Source organism: Anser anser, assembly GCF_964211835.1.
Source record: "Anser anser genome assembly, chromosome: Z".
Lineage (NCBI taxonomy): Eukaryota > Metazoa > Chordata > Aves > Anseriformes > Anatidae > Anser > Anser anser.
The window spans coordinates 39,879,792-39,899,146 of NC_139723.1; the positions used below are offsets into that span (position 1 = coordinate 39,879,792).

Sequence of the window (19,355 nt, forward strand, 5' to 3'; positions counted from 1 at the left end):
GGCATCTCAGGAAGAAGGGCTTTGCTGAGGAAAACACAAAGATGCTGAAATGCACAGAGAGGTTCTGGCATCCCTGGATGGATATCCCTTTTTAATAAAAAGGTGAAAGTAGTTAAAAGGAACGTGTAATTTCTTGAAAAAGAAAAGTTGGTCTAAAAATCCAACTTACAGTGAAACATAATGTTGTATGGAAATTTTCAGGCAGGCCTATTCATCAAAAGTAATAATAGTAGACTAGCTCATAGGTATCTTGCTGAGTATCTGTTTGGAGAGACTAAGGAGAGTCAGAGACAAACACACAGAGACTAAACAGCCAGATTTCCACTGCTTTTGATGGGAAAGGGATCTGTCTAAAAGACATAATTAATGGTGCCATTTTATTTTTAGAGAATTTTGGTGCAAAGTTATGAGAAAAAATATTTTGCTCCTTAACTTGTCTTCTTGCATCCTTTTTTTGAAGGTTCGTACAAAAGACCGTGTCTTTGACAGCATAAGTCATCTCATCAATCATCACCTTGAGAATAATTTGCCAATAGTTTCTTCTGGGAGTGAACTCTGCTTGCAGCAGCCTGCTGAGAGGAAACACTGACTCCAGATAACTCTTAGTTTTTGTAACTTGCAAGTTATAACTCGTGGAAATTGCAGATCTGAAAACATGTATGTTAAAAAGAAAAAAAAAAAAAAAAGGACACACACAAAAAAAACACCAACAACAAAAAAACACCCACCATATTCCCATATATTTGACCAATATATTTTCTTTAGGTTTAAGAAGCCCTATTTCACACAGTTTACTTGAAAATTCTCAATGCTTTATGTGGACTTGAAGTCACAACAGAAGGTTTTCTTAAAAAGTCATTTCAATAAAATTGTTCTGATCCTCAATTGTGAATATTGATAGTGTATATATATACACATAATATATAAATACAGTATATATTTATATTTTTCAAGTCAGTCTGTTGATGGTATAGAACTAATCTTCTGTGCCATGTGTTTTTAACAGAAGAAAAATGCCAATTGTGATTGTTCAGATAAAAATAGAATACAGCAGTCTCAATTTCTTGAGAAAACAAATACTGGGCATCTTATTTATGATTTTATGTAAGAAGCACAATTATGGGGATTACAGTTGGAACACGCTGATTAAGTACCATGGAAGGAGACTGAATTCAGCAACGTGTATTCCAACTCAGAAATTTAGCATAAAAGGATTTTTTTTTAAAGCGTTATTCAGTGTCACAGATATCAAAAGCATTTTCTTTTTGATGTCAAGTCTGAATTCCTATATGATATTACTCAAAGCATTTGTATCTTGCTTTAACAATGATTTGTTGTGATCGCTCTGTGTAAAAGGTGTATGCATTTGATTTTTCTAATGATAATACAACAATATTCTGCAACTTTAATTTGTTAATTTGAATGGTAAGGTTATTTATAAATAGTTCTCTGGTTGTGGTGAAGATCTAGGTGTCCTTGACTATCAGTTTCCGGTGAGATGTTATATACTGATTAGGCAAGTTTCAGTAACTTGTAATTAGTAGGTTTAATGCAAGATGTATGTGGCTGGTTAAAGACATATCTGAAAAATCTTTTAGTCTTATGGATAGTGAAAACTATTATGACACAGTGATCAGTTTTGCAAATGATGTCATTTGCATTTATCTAGTTATTAGGTGCCTCTTCCCAAAGTATAACTTGACTTTGACCTTCAGCAAGAGATAGGTATTGCAAATATACAGCTTTTCTCGAAATATGAAGTTTAAAATATACGTATACACTAAAGATGCATTTCTGACAGATGTGTCCTTGTCTTTTGGTACTGGGAATTGTTTTAATGAAGGTCTGTACTGTTCAAATTCGAGCACTATATTAATTTATTTTCCTGTTTTATGAGCCTTAGTTCTTATTTATGTAAAATTATCGAGACAAATTCAATAGACACAGTTCCTGTAATGGCAAAGTTTGGGACAGAGCTAGGATTTAGCCTTCAGCATTCAAAGGTCTTCTCTAGCAGAAGCATCTCAAATCAAATCATCAGACTTGATTTACAGTGGCCAAAAGTTAGCAGGATAAGTCTAAGTTAAACACCTGCCTGTCCTCAAGTAGTCAGTTAGACTTGTTTTTAAGAATTTTTTTAAGTTTAAGAATTTTTTAAATTAAGACCAAACTGATTGAAGGATTCACTTAGAATTCATTCAGATAGCATCACTAGATAAGGGGAAAAAAAAAAAAGAAAAAAAATTTCTTGTACCTATTTCTTGTACCTCATACATTGAAACATGGTCAAGTTGCAACTTTGAAAGACTTTTTTTTTTGGTTGTTCTCAAGAATTAAAATTATTAAGGTACCTACGACTAATCATGTGACCCATGAAATAAAAATACTTTTGATTATGTAATCAAAACATTCTGAAACCAAAAGAAGACATTCAGTGAACCAAATGCTTCTGATTCATTTTTTTTCGAGATAGTTATTATCTGATGTTTCTAGGTCTGGATGTGAGCTGAGAGCAAAGGAAAGAAAGTAAATGCTGCCTTGAAAATTAGCATGACACTTAAAGTCATAAAATATTTAATTCTTAAAATCTGGGTTTTCCTTTTACCGAGTTGGAATTTGCAAGGAAAGTGAAGAGATCACATACCCCAAAGCAGTATCAATCAGACTGATTTTATTTAAGAGTATCTTTTCTTACCATATTGCCCATTGAAGTATCTCAGTTGCTTCCTTTTTCATCATATGTAACACTCGTCATTCCAGTCTCCCACCTTCCTATGGACATGTCCTGGAAAGTTTTCAGTATGATATACCTAACTGTAACAAAAGGCCTCTTTTGTACTTCAAATATGATTGTGTATCACTTCCATAATGGTCAGGTGCCTAACTTCTTCAGATGCCTTCAAAAATCCCACCTGCTGCCTATCTCTGTTTTGGATTCCTAAGTATCCTGCCAGTGCATGCTGGGAAAAATATGGCAAGATACAGGGGTATGAATGAAGGCACAAAACATCCACCGAAATAAGCAGATTCTTTTTTTTTAAATTTTTTTCTTTTTTTTTATTTTTTTTTTCTTTTTTAACCATTACCCTAGCTGTAGCTTTAATACTTTAGCAGCCAAATAGCTGCATGATTTGGAAATTAAAGCTGATGGTAAGGAGACTTGAAAAAGCTTGCCAGAAATATTCAGTTCCCCAAACTACATTTCACAAACTCTGCCTTCAAGAAAATGTGGCTGTTTTAAGCTTCTCTTCCAGCACATCCCATTTACCAAACTTATCCACTGATGATGCAAAGGTTACAGGTAGCTAGATCATATGTACTTTGGTCCTTGGTGGTGGTTTGGGCTTCAACATTTGGGCTGCAATGATACCTCACTGTCATAATGGCCTGGGAGATCCTGTCTGGCCAGATGTGAAGGCCAAGAGCCTTTTCTAAGTCACTGAAACCAAATGATCTTGAACCAACCAGCAAGGAAGAGCAAGCATATGCAAGAGCAAGCAAATTAATGCTCCTTTGGCAGATCCTGCCACTGCTTTTTGTAATTGTCAGTCTCATAGATTTGGCTTTCCACCATATAAGAATGGTATAAAAACTGTACAGCCATTTGGTTAGCAGGTCCAAAACTGTTGTCATTAGAGTGAAAGAGACATTTTACATTGAGCTCAGCAAGAGAGAACTGAACCTGTTAGAAAGTCATTTCTCCTCATTTTTGTGAGGAGCCAACAATGCTAGCAATTTAAGAGACATAAAGCTATGGGACCAATGCTGTGTGATTGGCTGAAAACTGTATAGTTGACAGCATAATAATTTGATTTTTTTTTTAATGTTTGACTTTGGTTTTGAGTCCCCTTACCTTTTGGTTTTCTTCTCTTTTATGCAGTCTCAAGGGCTATACACTTACTGGTTTTAAAAATATGGTGATCATTTGGTACCATGACTCCAAGAGCTGGGATTTAACTGAAAGAACAAATTTACTACACTCAATAGAAATCACTGAGATTATACAATATTCAGTTATCCTTTGATATTTTCCCAGGGAATAGCTGAGAAGTCAGAATTGAAACTATTACCAGTAAATCTGCTTATCAGTTTTGATTCCAGTTGTATTGCAGCTATATGAACTATGGCTAATGAAAATTCATTAGATTCCTTTAAACAAGACTGTTAGAAGTGAAACAAATGCTTCTGATTGATTTTATTAAAGTTCTATAGTAATTGTTAGGATATTAACAATTTCATAATGCTGAAGCTGGAAGCGATAGATTTGAGAGCTGAGGTATAGTCATGTTCCCAAAGTTTTAGTTGTTTCAGATGCTTCACAAGCAATGAAACTCCAAAGGTAGAAAATGCAAGTTGAAAACAGAATTACCTTCTGGTTTCAATGGGCATTTGCACACTGTGAGGACTTCCAGGCTCCCTTCCTGGAGAACAAAAGAGAAGGATGTTCAAGTTGGCTATGCCTAGGTGCAGGAGGAGATGCAATCTCCATGGCCTCTCTGCCCGGGGCTTTGCACATGAGGTGAGGGTAGAAGGTTAAACTGAAGCTTCCCTTCACTTCAAATCCTACAGGATTCCCAATGGGAGCTGATGCTAGGTATATCAGATACCTCTCTGTTGTACTGTACTTGTTCAACAAAAAGCAAAGGACAAAGAACATAGGCCTGGGACTGGGATTTGATTGCAAAATGTGCACTGTCATGTCAAGAAAAAGTTTATAAATGGCCTGGTAAATGTCACTTACCAACACCAAATTTTTGATATCCTGGCATCTTTCTTCTCCTTCACATAATAAACTGTTCATGTTCCTTACTATCTTTGTCCCCAAGTATCATGTTGTGCAGTAAGAGGAGGAGAATTTATAAAATTTATACCACAGTGCAATTGTTGCTGACACATCAAGTCCCAGATACAGTATTCATAATAGAATTTATGCATATTTAGAAATTTGTAAGTAGTAAATGCTGCATTTGAAAACTATATGAAATGGTAGATCCAAGAATTTTTATTGTAAACCATATATGCGTTAAGTCTGAGCTGATGTAATACATACATTTCTCTTTTTGTCTTCCAGACATTTTCAAAATATGTCTGTATAAAATCTAAATTGTTTTATTGTAGTTACCGTCAAAAATATGTTGATTTGCACAGCCTTTTTTTCTGCAAAACTACGATTGCACTCTCCACAAACCTATTCTGGCTCAAAGCCGTCAAGATATGGAAAAAATCTTACTCAAAGCTCTGTGCTCAGTCACTTATTCTACCCACTCACTCAGTGTCTCACCTTGCTCACACCAGCATTGGGTGCAGCTGGAACATGTGCAGGCCTGTGGAGAAGTAACACATAAAACCTGCCTGCAGTTAAAAAGAGACTTGGAAAAGCCAAAAGGTGAAAAGCTGCCTTGGGAGAGAAAACCCCAGGGTTAAGAAGTGTGAGGCCTGGAAACATGAGCCAATAGGCATATGAGCCACTAATGAGAATAGAAAGCTGCCGCCAAATTAAAAACATGCTAATTGGCTGATAGGGTTAAGCAGAACCTTGAGGAAGAGAATTGCAAAATACTTGTACAATGCCTAAGGTTCATCTCTTTTTGTTCATCTGCATCCACCAACATGAGCATCATATATGGCTTCCACTGAGAACAGGCAGCACTTTTTTTTTTTTTTTTTTGTCTAAGTAAGTGGGATAGAGCTACAGAGCTACATATTTTTAGCAAAAGCATTGTATAAAGGAAATGCTAAGTAAAGGTTGTTTAAACCTTGTTTGACACCAGAACAAGCTGTGGAAACCAAAAGAAAAAGGAAACAAAAGCTAGGTGATTCATTCTGCTACCCCACTTTGAGGGAGCCAGGAAGGATGACTCAGCTAATGAAGGTAGCCCCAAATTTTGAGATTAAGATGTGCAATTACAGTTCATGTAGTTATGATGAAGGTCAAATAACAAGGATAAAGACAGCTTTCTCCAGCAGGCCTCCTTTTTCTTCAGTGAGGCAAAACTACCAAAAACACCCAGACAAATGTTCATTCAGAAAAGATGAAATTTTTCATAAGTGAAGGATGTAAAGATTATAATTGGTAGGAGATATATATTTGTGTCCTTTGTGGCTGGACTGGTGTGATAACTGCTTCTAAGTAAAGTCCTGCAGAGTTAAATCTCAAAGGAAGCCAGGTTTCTTCTTTTGAGTTAAATGTTTTTCTTCGCGTTGTATGGACAGCAACAACAAAACAAAAAAGTGGCTATTTTACTGTAAAAGGGAGTCTGACTGTACATTTGATATTTATTAATATTTATTACTTTTAGAAATATTTTTAATTGAGAATTGCAGGAAAAATAATGTATGTGGAAATATTGTGATCATTTATATTTCCCCAAACTTTTGTGAATCTCAAGCTTGTCTGCTGATTGTGATATTCTGGTTATAGAGGCAAATTTTGTCTCTGAGAAAGTCCTTGAGCAACAGAATTTGGAATATGTGTCATGCAGCTGTTTTCTGATTATTCAGTTTGTATGTGATTAACCAAAGTAATAAAATAATGAGCACTGCTATCAACTCTAAATGTATCTAAAGTGGGCCTGAGTCTGTTCTCCTATGCCCAGGTTCCCTATTTATTTGTTTGTTTGTTTGTTTGTTTACTGTTTTTAACTGAAGGCACACCTGTTTTGTAGCATAAAAAAAAAAAATCTGCAGGGTTTACTTGGATATTGAATATTATTAAGCCAATGAACTACTCCCCTCAGTAGAAACAGAGACCAAAAATGTTAGAGGATGAGGTAACACGTGAGGGCGTTGACCTCGGTTACACTGACTATACAGCAGAGCAGCTCTATTTACTTTCACAGAGGCACCTTTGACTTCCATTTTTCCATTTTGCCAAATAACATTTTCAAGATACACATAATTAATCATACAGGCCCACACATTTGGGGTAGATGATGTGCTCACTTGAAAAGGTAGCTTTCCTGCTTGGCACACTAAGTAGGTGATGGTAGCCAGTTCCATGGTCTTTCCATGGAGCGTGACAGTAAGGACAAGGCCCATGCAAGAGCAGCTATTTAGTGTGCTGTGGAGCAGAGAAAGCCTTTTCCTCTGAAGAAAGCTTAGCTGGGCCGACAGTACCCAAATCCCCTTCCTGCAACACCAGAGTGGCACCTTCTAAAAGTCCTTCCCTCTTACCCATTTGGAGAAAAGCTGAGCCCGGGGATGCCTTGGGAAGTTACATCGCTCTTGGAGAGAAGAAATGCAGCTCTGAAAGCTTCAGGGGTGCCAGCATGCCTCTTCACAGTGCCTGCAGCTCACTCAGGGCTGCAGCTAGCCTCATGCCTCAGTAGTGGCCAAGCAGAAACCCCCGATCACTGCTGTCGTGCTTGCCCTATGAGTTTTGCCATGAGAAGGGATTGCCCTCAGGCCCGAAGTGGCCACTGGGTCCACAGCTCCCAGCATGGTTAAGGGGCCGATCTATCTAATGATATTGTTGGAAATGCTGGGTTAAATGGCATTAAGCTGGGTTGATGCCAGCAAAGCTGAGCTGGGCAGGGGCAGATTGGCTGCCCTCAGGCTCCTAGCTTTTTGGCACCCGGCGCTTTATGCCCAGGTGTTCTTTCCATTTCCTCACTAAAGCAGTTGGAAATAACGAATGCTTAAGGCAATGCTACACCCTAACTACAGTCGCTTATTGTCAAATGTGCCTTTTCTACAGAACCGCTGTGTGCGGCAGCCAGCACGGTGAGCCATCTGAGTGGGCAAGCCCAGGGTCCGAGTCTGCTCCCAGGAGAAGAGGCAGAGCCTTCCTCTAGCTCCAGGGGCGGCAGAGCCACAGCCGACAGTGCTCTCACAAATAGTGCTTTCAGGAACGAAACCTAGAATTTAAATCTATGTTTTCTATGGAAGGCCAGACCCTTTTTACGCTCCTTGAAAAGATGACTGCTACATGACAACTTCAGTTCAAAGGTCTGGGATTTAAATATACGTTTTCCAAATGTTTATGGTACCTAATGAGTTGAAAATGCTCTATAAGACTGCCAGCAATAAAAGACTGGTGAAAGCTCCTCATGAAAACTTTTATCTCCTTCGGTGGTTGGATTTGCATTTCTTTTGTAATATGGAACCAAAATAAATATTCTAATTCATGAAATAATATGAATGAAATGTGACTCTGCTTTACGGTTTTTGCTCCATGTAGAATCCTTTATGAAGGGGAGATCTGATTTGGATTTCTAGCATGCTCAAATCAGCCTAGATAATAAAAATCTTGGATTCTGGGCAGCATTTTAAGGAATTTTCTAAAATTTTAGGGGAAAAGAAGCTTATCCTCTATCTTTTTACATTTTCAAGGGTAGGGAATCTTCCTGGTTGGTTATGGTCCAGAACTGTGAAGCCCTCAATTTACCCTACTCTAAAATTTTTGTCTGAAATCTTCCCAAACCTGTGTTTTACCTAACACATCCAAGTGGGATGTACCCACTGGAAAAAAATCTCTTTAGATATATTATCAGTGTTTAATGTGAACCCATGAGTATTAGGAATCTGCTTAAAGTATAGCAAAAAAAAAAAAAAAAAGACCAAACAACAACAACAAAACAAAATAAATAAAACACCAAAACAACATCCAGATCAAAAAATAAGAGACAGATATCAAAGTGGAGTGATTTTTTTTTTTTTTATTGACACGCAATCACATGGCCTCAAACAGTTGCTTGCACCTTGCATCAACTCTAACAAATAGCTAAGACTAGCATCCAGATGTTAAAATTCACTTTTACAGGCACGTTCCTAGACTTTGGCCACTACAAATACTCATTTTTTACTTTTCACCTAAATACGGAGAATCACATATTACAACACAATGTGAGGGTTGGTGTGGGGTCAGCCACAAAGTTTTCTCAAACAGTTGTCCTGCTAAGGCCTATCTCCTCTACAAATAGCAAGGAATGCTGCCACGTGCCATCACCTCATGAGCTAACGTTTGGAAGCACACAAATATTTTAGCAGGCAGTTTTCAAAATCACAACTTCAAGGGAGACCTTCAAGATTGAGAATACAGACAAATAGCACTGTAACATCTAAAAACCTAAGCCACAACAATGCAATGTTGTCAGTTCTATTTCTAACAAAGCTACAGAGCTGCTGACCTAGCCTGTATCTGCAGTTCATGCTCCTGTTCATGCTTAGCTTAGTTTAGTTTGTTTTTAATCTCTATGCACTTCTTTTCAACATTTTTGGTAGAAGTTGTCCATTTTCTACTCTCTTTCACAGTTCATTCAAATTCATTTTATATTCTTCTTTGTTCTTGCTGTTTTCTAACAGCATAAAACATTTACAAGTAGACTGCTAGCTTGTAAGAAGATAATCACAATGCAAATCTCTACATTTTAAAGGCTTTTGCTACACACATTACACCACTTACACACTGTGCGTACTTTGAAAGAGTCTTTATGCTGCTGTTTAAATGATTAAGACAGGAGTAAAGCCAAGGATGAGCTCCTACAAGTTGTTAATTAAAAAGCCTCAACTTCTTCTGATTATGCTTAAGGCAAAGTGTGGTTTGGAGGCATTAAGCAGGAATCTTCAAAGGAGCCCAAGAAAGTTAGATGTTTACATTGAGAACTAATCTGAGAATTTCCCTTCCAGTGAAGGGAAAACCTACACTGAAGCCTCCAGCTATAAAGTACTAGTACTGATGGAAGTACCATGGGCCACTTCCATGGAGACTTGCAACCAGATGTTTATGAAGTCTTAATTACTCTAGGTCTTAGGGAACCCCCCTGATGCTGAACAGCATCCTGTACTGAGGCTGGTAAGTCAGTGATAAACCACAAACCTTTTTTTGTACAGGTTTCTGTGGAACAGCCCCTCAAAATAATGATTCTGGGGCTCCAGAAAAGTTGAAAGATCATCCAAACTGAATAGATCATTCCATATTCAAGGCAGGGTCAGGTATAAATGGAGATATGCCCTTCAGCATGACCCTGCTGTACCGCATCTTCCCTCTTGTATCTGCAAAAGTGCTCAGAGACGGTAAAAGCGTAAGGTCCCATTGCCAGAAAAAAAGGATCTTGTCCTACTGGCTGGGCTTCTTCCCAGGGAGAAGCTACAACACAATCCCATGCTGTGGTAGTGCCTGGAGGGAAAACGAGGAACTCCACAAGGACCAGGTTGTGGTTCATTGCTTTCTGAAATGATACGTCTCTGCTTCAGAACTGAAGAATCTCAGCTTAGGTAGTGCATTCACAATGTACACAGGTTTACATAGGTTTGACATACATTTTTAAATACATTGAAAATAGTAAGTAAAAATATATGCATTGAAATAGTACATACCCTTGATACATGTATTGATGGGTCACATTTTAACTACTTTAAATAGAAAACATATATAACCTCATTTAATGGTTATTTACTACTGCTTTTTAAAAGTTGTGAAATGTCACAGTGACAACTATCATGTATGTTGTCTTTCACTAAACATGGAAAGTTTGACTAAGTGGAAAAAACAAATGTACTGCATTGATATGGCATGTTAAAGTTCCTGTCAGTTTAAAGCTACTACTTCATGTATTTTAAAAATCCCCTTCAAAACACATCTATCTTTTTGAATAATTTGTCACCTTACACTCTATACTACAATACAATGTTTAAAATATTGTAAACTCTAACCAAACATTGACTTTTTAATATGGAATCGTACAAATATACAGCTATTTATACCACATACAAGTAAGGCCATTAACATAACAGCAAGATACATATACAGAACTATAATCCCCAATATATGTAATGAGCTTTTTTCCCAGTTGGCAATAATCAGGCTCATTTTCTGATTATCAGCAGCGTTTAGTGAATGCTGAAGTTACGTTTATTAGATGAATATTTAGTGAATGTTAACAGGTTTTCTTGATGTCTTGCAGGATCAGGTGGTGCCAAATGCAACCTCATCATGCAATGCCATCATGGTGCACAATGTCAATAGATGTACATGGACTCTGTACTGGCTGTTGGGTAGCACGGAAAGCTTTTCTGAATCAGGTGTGTTACTGAAAGAACACACAAAGCAAATGATTGTTGATAATTAAGTCCTCAAAGTTAAATAAGTGGTTAGTGTTTTCCCCTATGATTTAAGTGCATGAATACTTAAACTACACTTGTAGTTTAATTCTAAGCCACAGAAAGGTCCTTGACTTGAAGAGTCCCTTACTTACAGAAGTTTCCGTTGTGAAATGAAGATTCACGCTTCTCAATGACACACGAGGGAATGCTCATCTGAGGGAAATCTTCCTTTGGCTTCTGGGTATTGCTGCTGCTGGATTTACTTCGACTGTGATCTGGCGTGGGCTGAATAGGCAAAGATCTGGCTACCCTGGATTTCACCAGGCAACCACAAACAAGGCGAAAGAAAGCCCGACGCATTTCCTTACTGGCCAAAGTATAGATGATGGGGTTCATTGCAGAATTGATGACCGCCAGAGCAATAAACCAGTTGGCTTTGTACAAGACAGAGCACTCCTTGACTCTGCAGGCTACATCAATAAGGAACAAAATGAACAGCGGAGACCAGCAGGCAATGAAGACACTAACAACGATCACAACAGTCCTAAGGAGTGCCATGGACCGCTCCGAGTTATTGTGGTTAGTGACATTTCGGCTGCTGGACTTTACCAGGATGTAGATGCGTGCATAAAGGATAACAATGGCCACCAGAATGGCTATGAAGATACTAATGCAGAACACAACATACTTCTTGGAGTAAAGAGGCAAAATGGTTGAACAATCTGGCAAGTTGTTTATACAGTTCCAGCCAAGGATGGGTAAGGCACCCAAGGAAATCGAAATAAGCCAGCATGTTCCAATGAGAAGGAACACTCTGTATTTCTTATTTGCATCATAAGGCCTCATCTTAATCATAGTCAAATGCCGCTCAATAGCTATTGCTAGTAAGCTGAAGGTGGAGGCTCCCAGTGCAACAAACATACTGCCTTCCCTAATGAACCAGATTGTTGAGGACAAGCTCAGAGTTTTCTTCCCAGACATAAGAATGTTTACTTTGTAAACAATCCCAGCTAAAAGATCACAGAGAGCTAGATTGCCAATGAAAAAGTACATGCGGTTGTGAAACTTATTGTTTTTCCATATGGCAATCAACACCATCAAGTTTTCCAGGACTATGAAACTACATAGGATCAGAAATGCAATAGTGGTCAGGTCTATTTTATCAGTTGCCTTTTCCCTTAGAATGAGCTTTCCTGTGTAATTATAATGCAGTACGATCAGAGAGTCCATCCCTTCACTTGCTTGAGGGCCAACAACATCAGCAGGGGGCACAGTAACTGCTGACATCGTTTATGAGCTGATGTGGGATATTTCTTCTTCAGTATCACAAGAATTTAGTTCCAGTAATTTTCCACAAGAGGGAGATCAAGCCACGTTCGTCCAAGTACTCCTCTGGGCAGGCAGCGGGTATCCCCAGCTCCAGTGAGTCTTGCATGTTAATTTGGGAGAATGGCTCAGAAACCAGGCCCTGAAAATAAAAACAACAAATGCAAAGTAAGTTTCACTGTCATTGCACGTCACCCACAGCCTGTGTGGATGCTCAAGCTGTAACACAAACCCCGGAGCCAAGAGGGATGTTGACCACAATGAGGTGCCGAAGTCTAGCATTGCTGTGCATTTACCAAGGCAGTGGTGGGTAAGCCATAGCTCTTGCTGTGGAAGTATGATGCCAATGTGGAGAATTGCTAATAAGTGTTTCCTCCTACAAAATTTCCATATGAAAAATATGCAGTAGTGTCAATAAGGATTAGCAAAAGCTCCCGGCAAGCACATATTCACAGCAACTGGCTTACTCCTTCCCAAAAAGACCTGAGTGTATGTGGCACTACCAAAACACCACCCAACTTTTACTGCCTGAGCAGTAGTACAGCAAAGTCACTGCTTTCTGAGCTTGATCCTGTTCCCCAAGCAAACCTTCAGTATTAAAGAGCCTGAGAAAGTCAGCACTGACACAAATGTGCACACTGCCAATGCCTAAGATAGCTTCCCACCCTTAATGATACAAAATTATTCTATTAACAATTAAGGAGGTGCTCTGAAAGCCAGTCATCACAAAACCAATCCTATTTCCAATTCAAATTAGTTGGCTTTCTACTACTAGTTGGAAAAAAAAAAGAAAAAAAAAAAGTAAATCATATCTTTCTAAATATCATGTTTCATTCTGGTTCACTTTTCTTCTATTTTAAATATGTATAAAAGACATCCATTTAACTTTTTGTAAAGTATTATACAATGAGAGATCATCCTTTTCAATTTACTTCTGTTTTTCTTTAAATCATGACTTAGATTAACTGTAACATTTTCCCATGGACTTTGCTATGCTGCTTTTTCACAGCAGATTCATTCTCCCAGCTTTTTTTTTTTTTTTTCCATTGCCATGCATAAATATTCAAAGAGATCTGCACAGCTTTATAAAAATATCAGGAGATGCCAGAAGCACTTACTACTTTACCAGAAACATTACAGTTTAGGGGCTGCATACTCCAATGAGAATCAGTGCTTTTGCCTCAAATGTATGCAGTGAGGTTGAACTGAGAGCCAATTTTTCAGCTTGGTAACCAAGCCAGGAGGGGGATGAGAAGAGAACTGGTTCCACTGGAACCAAATTTGTAAAGGTTTCATTTTTTTTCTGGGAAAAATTAAAAAAAAAAAAAAAGTTGTGCTAGATGGGCAGGATGGTCACTTTCTTTTGCCCCCAAATGAAGTAGCTTAGTTTAGGGAAGAGAGCTCCTGACTCTTTATTTACACAAAGGTCATGAACACTTCCTAAACTTGTGAAAGAATCTTTCAAAAGAAGGGTATCAAGAGAAGAAAGTGAGATTTCAGCCTCTACCAGCACAACAATAGTTTTCAAGCTGTGGCCTGTGCATCCTAAGGAATCTCTTATTTACTATTCTGTGTAACATAGCAAGCACACTGTCAGCAGGCTTAGGTTTAACACAGAAGTGTTTGTACTTCCACTGGAAAACACACAGGTTTCTGAAGATCACAAAAGCATGTGAGCTGCTCTTATTCCAGCACTCTGGCCGGGGCACTTGAAGAGTGGGAGATACCTTTTCAAGTGCCTCGTGAAAGAGGGGAGGAGCAAACCAGGTCCCAGATGAATGTAAAGGGATTTAAAGGATGACCCACACCATTTTTCTCCCACCCTTCCTTTTCCTGGATTCTCTCAGTCAGAAGAGAATTTATCTGAAAAAAAGCCTATGGTGAGATGACTTGAATTCATTTATACATTCAGGGTGCTTTAAAATGATTTTCTGAGAGAGTAATTTACTACTATTATTTGCCCATTCTATTTTTTTAGGTCCAAACTGCTTTGGTGACGAGACCCACAGGGAGACAGAGATACATCATCCAAGAAACACAGTTGTCGCTTAGTGTCGCAGGTCTTCTACTCTCTGAAGATGATGGCAACCCCCTCATTCATTTCCAAGGAGCAGAAATTGGCCCTCAAGTTGTTGACTCTTCTTCTGAAGCACAGTAACAGTGAAGCTCTTCAACAGAAGAACTTCACCTCAGCTAAGGTTCAATCTAATTGTAATTCAGTTAAAATCTACACACTGCTGTCACAGAAATTATCACAGTCTTTCATTGTATTGGATTATAACAAGATGCCACTGTGTTCATATGAATTGCAAGTGCTTTCCACTGTACAATAAACAACTATATTTTATTAGAAAAGCATTTGTTAACAATAGCTTAACTAGCAATACTCATCAGAATGCCTGAGAGCATCGTATTCAGCACCACATGCAACAAAATACGTGCTTCTGTAAGCCTCTTCCAAGTAGAGTTATCGTACTTCTCTACCAAAGAACAAATATGTTTATTTCTGTGGGGAAAATGATATGCAAGACATAGGACTGTATCAGCCATATCTCCATGGATGTAAACTGTCACGACTCTACTAAAGGCTGTGGCGCTGTACCAGTTCCCCTGGCTGAAGGCATGGACAGTGTACTTAGCCAGCAGAAATCACACTGGGTCTCTTCCATTGTTCGTAATTACTTCTTCCCTTAAAATTATTACAGCAAATTTAGTATCACAAAAGTAAATCTGCTTCTGACAGCCCAGCAGCAAGGCACTGGAGGCTGTAACAGTATTTGCCAGGACGCTCAGGGAATGAATCTCATTCACCAGCCACTTGAAAGTTAATATAAATAATAATGTAGTAAATTACTTCCTTCTGGCAGCATCATTTCAAGGTAATATCTTTCAGCCATGCTACTTTTTAAAAAATGCTTTCATTTTTTTCTCCTCCTTTGTAGCCAGTAACTCAAAAAGAACATTCATTTTCTAGCAGTTAGCAAGAATACGGCTGGTTGTATATTATAGTAACAAGATAGCACCAGTCAGATCCAGGATATCTGAACCACTGCTTCATGACAGCCCTACAAATTACTCCTCAAAAAGTCTTTGTCCCAGACACACACACAGAAGACTACTTACTAGTTGCAAAGTATGGTCCTTAGCTTGAAATACTAAAAAAAGGACCTGAAGAGCATGTCTGTGCATATTGGGCATTCCCCTGGTTAGGTACCTCAATATCCTGAGCGCTCAATACTGCTGGAAATTCATTTTATTCCCCCTAAAGGAAACAGAGTCCCTATTGCTGCACCACCAGGTACCACTAGAAATGTAAACCTATTGGCAGAGCAGGGGCAACCCGTCTATGCTTTTGTGCGGATGTGATGGCCAAAGCAGTGTTCACCAAACTGCTCAAATAAAGGAAGTGTTACGACACTGAGAGTCAGAGTCTGTGGAGGACAACTCAGTTGCCTTCCTCAGCTGCTTGGCTGACCTTTGTCCTCCCTGCTCTGTGGATGGAGGGAGCAGTCGGCTGAGCCCATGATGTGCCCATCCTGGGAAATCTCCCTGCCCACTGCTACGCTTTGTGGTTCCCATAGCTATTTGTGTGGTCTTCTGCAGAGCTCCAGGGTCCTAACAGGGTCAAGCACCCTTCCAGGTTGGAGCAGGGTCTCTCCACCATGGCTCACGTCCCTGGGGTCTGACAGGGTACTTACGGTTCCTGTCCTGCATGTGCCGTGGGAAGGGCAGCGCTGTGCAGACGCCTTGCCCTGCCCAATGGCAAAGGGGCACCTCCACCACCCTCCCCAGCCCCAGCACACAGCAGCACAGGCAGGGATGCAGTGCCATACCTCTCACCAGCTCCACACAGGTGCCAGGAGGCAATGGGAAGCTGGTGGTAATGTGGATGCCAAGCCTGTCAGCAGCTATTCCCTCAGCATTTCTGCCCTCAGCTCCTAACAGGCACTCCTGTAAGAGCACAACAAGGGGCTGAGGGCTTTTACCATCTCAGGAGTCACTGGGTACTTCAGAGCAGGAAAAATAATAAATTTGTTTCTTCAAAACAGTGTGCCAAACTACTCTTAATTTTCACGATAGCCCGAAGTCAACAGAAGTGAGAACAAGACTTAACTCACGGCTTCCTACATTTGTCTTCACAAGAACATACAAAGCAATATGTTCAGTACACCCACTGCAGCTCAGCTGGAGTCCGTATTTTCCTACCTTCCAGACATCCACAAAAAGCCTTGGCCAAAGGGGCTGGACCACCCCCCACCACCAACACCAGCACACACATTCCTGCTCTCCCTTCTCTTTCACACACAGCCATATGCTTTGGCCACAAATGACAATTTAAAGCAAGGCAAAGGGAAAGACAAGAATGCATACCCACTGCCAAACTTCTGTATATTTTATTTTTAAAGCCTTTCCAGATGAAAAGTAAATACGTGCAATTTGTCTGGCACACCCTGGCAGTGCTAAATTTTAGAAGAGGAAAGGCTTTTGAGAACCACAGCACATTACAATACACATTTCCACCACGAAATTATGCCGTGCTGGATGTAAACGGAGTTTAGACAACAAACATCTGCTGCAGAACAATGTCCTCGACAACTCAAATAAACTTCCAAAAAAAAAAAATTTTTTTTTTTTTTTTGAAGTGAACGTACTGGCAGCTTTCGGCCTCGGAAAAGCCTTTAATGAGCGGTTATTTTTGTTGGCGTCCGTGTTTCAGACACCGGTTTGCGCTTCGCAGTGCCCGGCAGCACGCGTGCACGCACCCACCCACCCGCCCGTCCCGGTCCCGCACGGCCGCGCGTGGGACGAAGGCAGGCTTCCCTCGCCCCCCGCCCCAAACCCGGCGCCCCCCACCGCGCACCCCCGTCGGGAGGACCCCCTGCAACTCACCAGCCCCGGCTGGGCCGCAGCTCAGCCCCGCGGCCCCGCACCGCCTCCTGCGCTCGCCGCCGCCTCCCAAACTTTTCCCGGCCCCCGGCGAGCCCGGGGCAGCGCCGCGGCGCCAGGTGGCCGCGCAGGAGGGCGCCGCCATCGCGACACGGCGACAGGGGCGACCTGCTGGGGTGGGGGGCAGCCGGCTACCTCCCCCGGCCCCGCTCCCCACTCCGGCGCTCCGCGGACCCCGACCTCGCCGGCCGCGCGGCGCCGGAGCTGGGCCGGCCCGGGCGGGGCTGGGTGCGATGGGACGGGACGGGGTGGTCCCGGAGCCGCTCCCGGAGCCGGCCCTGGCCCACCGCGGCACCCCCCCGTCCGTCCTGCCCCCTCCTCACCTCCGAGCTCTCTCCGCCCCCTCTCACCTCCGTCCCGCCGGCCCCGGGCCCCGGCTCGATGCTCGCGGCTCGCCGTCGCCTGCCCCGGCCCGCCTAACCCCGTGCCGGTCCGTGCCGAGCCGTGCCGAGCCGTGCCGTGCCGTGCCGAGCCGTGCCGAGGGCACGTCTGGCCGGGACGCGGCCGGCGATGCGAGCAGCCCGGGATAAAGGGCGAGGCGGCGGAGCCCGCGGGGAGCGCTTGTTGGGTCCGTAAAAAATGGCGGTGGGGGGCGAGGGGGAGGAAAATCTGGGTAGTCCTTACTCAGTTCGAGCTATTAACGTGCTAATGAGAGTGAGGTTTACCTTTCCTGCCTCTGCCCTGGAGTTTCATTGTGCCTAATATTCTGTGCGGTCCTCAGCCGGACAGGGGTGACGGCGGGTGAGTGAAGTATTCGGCAATTCCAAGCGAAAATAGTGGTGGTTCTGCCCTGAGCTGCCACTTACAGGAGGTCCTCAGCGAGGTACATCTTGGCAGAGTCGCTGAGCAGAAGCAACTCGAGGGTAGCGATAGGCACGCAGACTGCTTCAGGAGCAGGATCCACGCTTCTCCAGAGAAGTTGAATCCGGGATCCCAGAGCCTTCTAATTCAGACAAACTTGCGAGATGCCCGTGGGTACAGCAAAACCTTCTGTCGGAGAGTGAAAACTTTCTGTCAGAAGCAGATAGAGCGAGCTGGCAAGCAGGAGCGCCACGGCAGCGCTGCTAAGTGTGGGCAGGCGTGTAGGGTTGCCTTGTCTCGCTGCAGTGTTTTTCTTGGGAGCCTCCTGTCTGGAGCTCAGCATCGTCATGCTGGGACTCATGCCACAGGCTCGGCTGTCAGGTCGCCTGCGCTGCTACTCCATAGGGAAGAAAAGACCTGGAAAAAAAGAAAAGAAAAGAAAAATAAAAGCAGAACTAGGATTTTAAAAGCCAGAAGTTTAAAGAAAGCTAATGTAACAGAACACAAGGTGGTTTTCTGTCACCTCTTTTTATCTGACTGAAGATGACAAAAAACAAACAAACACAAAAAAACACTTCTGGTTTAGGACCTTGATAGGAAATAAGGGCTACAGAGAGCACAAGACAGGTAAAACTGCTCTGAAGCTGTTGGCGCAGTATATATGGCCCCACTTAGCTACGGGTAGTCTTACGTGGTGAATCAAGGTGGCACTGCCCTAATCTCCTGGTCTCCCCATCATGAGCACTGTGTGACAGCAGCTGCGTGCTGTGGAAAAGCAGTGGACAACTTCTGCACTGTGTAAAAGTACAAACTTCTTTTTTTACAGCAAAGGGGGCTCAAGGCCTGTGAATCGGGGCTCTCCCGTTCCACAGAAAAGCGTTGTCCAACTATTTCCCCACAAACCACCCCAGGAAGCTCTGTAGTCCTCATGGCAGCCACTTGCCACTTGCCACTTGCCACTTGCCAAGGCCCACTTCTTGCAGCGCAGATGTTTCAGTAAGCAGCCCCTGCCCTTGCTCTCTGGTCTACTATTATTCCTCCTCCTTTTCCCTGTTTCCTTGTTTCTCCTTCAGTGCCTTTTTGCTACTTGGAGAGAGGAGCCAGAGGAAAAGGCCTTGCTGATCTGAGTAGAGTAGGTAAGGTCTCAAGAATCCACCACCAGAAAGATCTTTTGGGCAATGGTGACAGGAGGTGCCACACTGTGCCCTGCTGCCTGCAGTGGATTTTCATTTGGCTTC

General features: G+C 41.8%; 2 protein-coding genes across 6 annotated transcripts in view; one reads left to right on the plus strand and one right to left on the minus strand.

Annotated features, from left to right (window-relative positions):
• The window catches only part of SHC3 (SHC adaptor protein 3), a 68,192-nt gene extending 61,636 nt beyond the window's left edge, over window positions 1-6,556 (plus strand). Inside the window, exon 12 of the mRNA XM_083815994.1 lies at window positions 461-6,556. Within this exon, the coding sequence (XP_083672120.1) occupies window positions 461-589 (129 nt within the window). The 3' untranslated portion in view covers window positions 590-6,556. The remainder of the gene's footprint in view (window positions 1-460) is intronic.
• Window positions 3,023-18,743, minus strand: S1PR3 (sphingosine-1-phosphate receptor 3). 5 transcript variants are annotated; one of them, XM_083815998.1, is made up of 2 exons: window positions 18,123-18,743; window positions 3,023-12,511 (listed from the first exon to the last, which is right to left on the minus strand). In XM_083815998.1, the coding sequence occupies exon 2, from the start codon at window positions 12,328-12,330 to the stop codon at window positions 11,188-11,190; it is 1,143 nt and encodes a 380-aa protein (XP_083672124.1). In that variant the 5' UTR covers window positions 12,331-12,511; window positions 18,123-18,743; the 3' UTR covers window positions 3,023-11,187. The 5 variants fall into 5 exon arrangements, with proteins under 5 accessions (XP_083672124.1, XP_083672121.1, XP_083672123.1 ...); XM_083815995.1 differs by having other exon boundaries at window positions 17,982-18,743; XM_083815997.1 differs by lacking the exon at window positions 18,123-18,743 and adding an exon at window positions 17,667-17,909.
• Window positions 18,744-19,355: the final 612 nt, after the last annotated feature.

What these genes read in the sequence shown, in the direction of transcription:
- S1PR3 (XM_083815998.1), bottom strand. Translation starts at nt 12,330, where the DNA reads ATGTCAGCAGTTACTGTGCCCCCTGCTGATGTTGTTGGCCCTCAAGCA.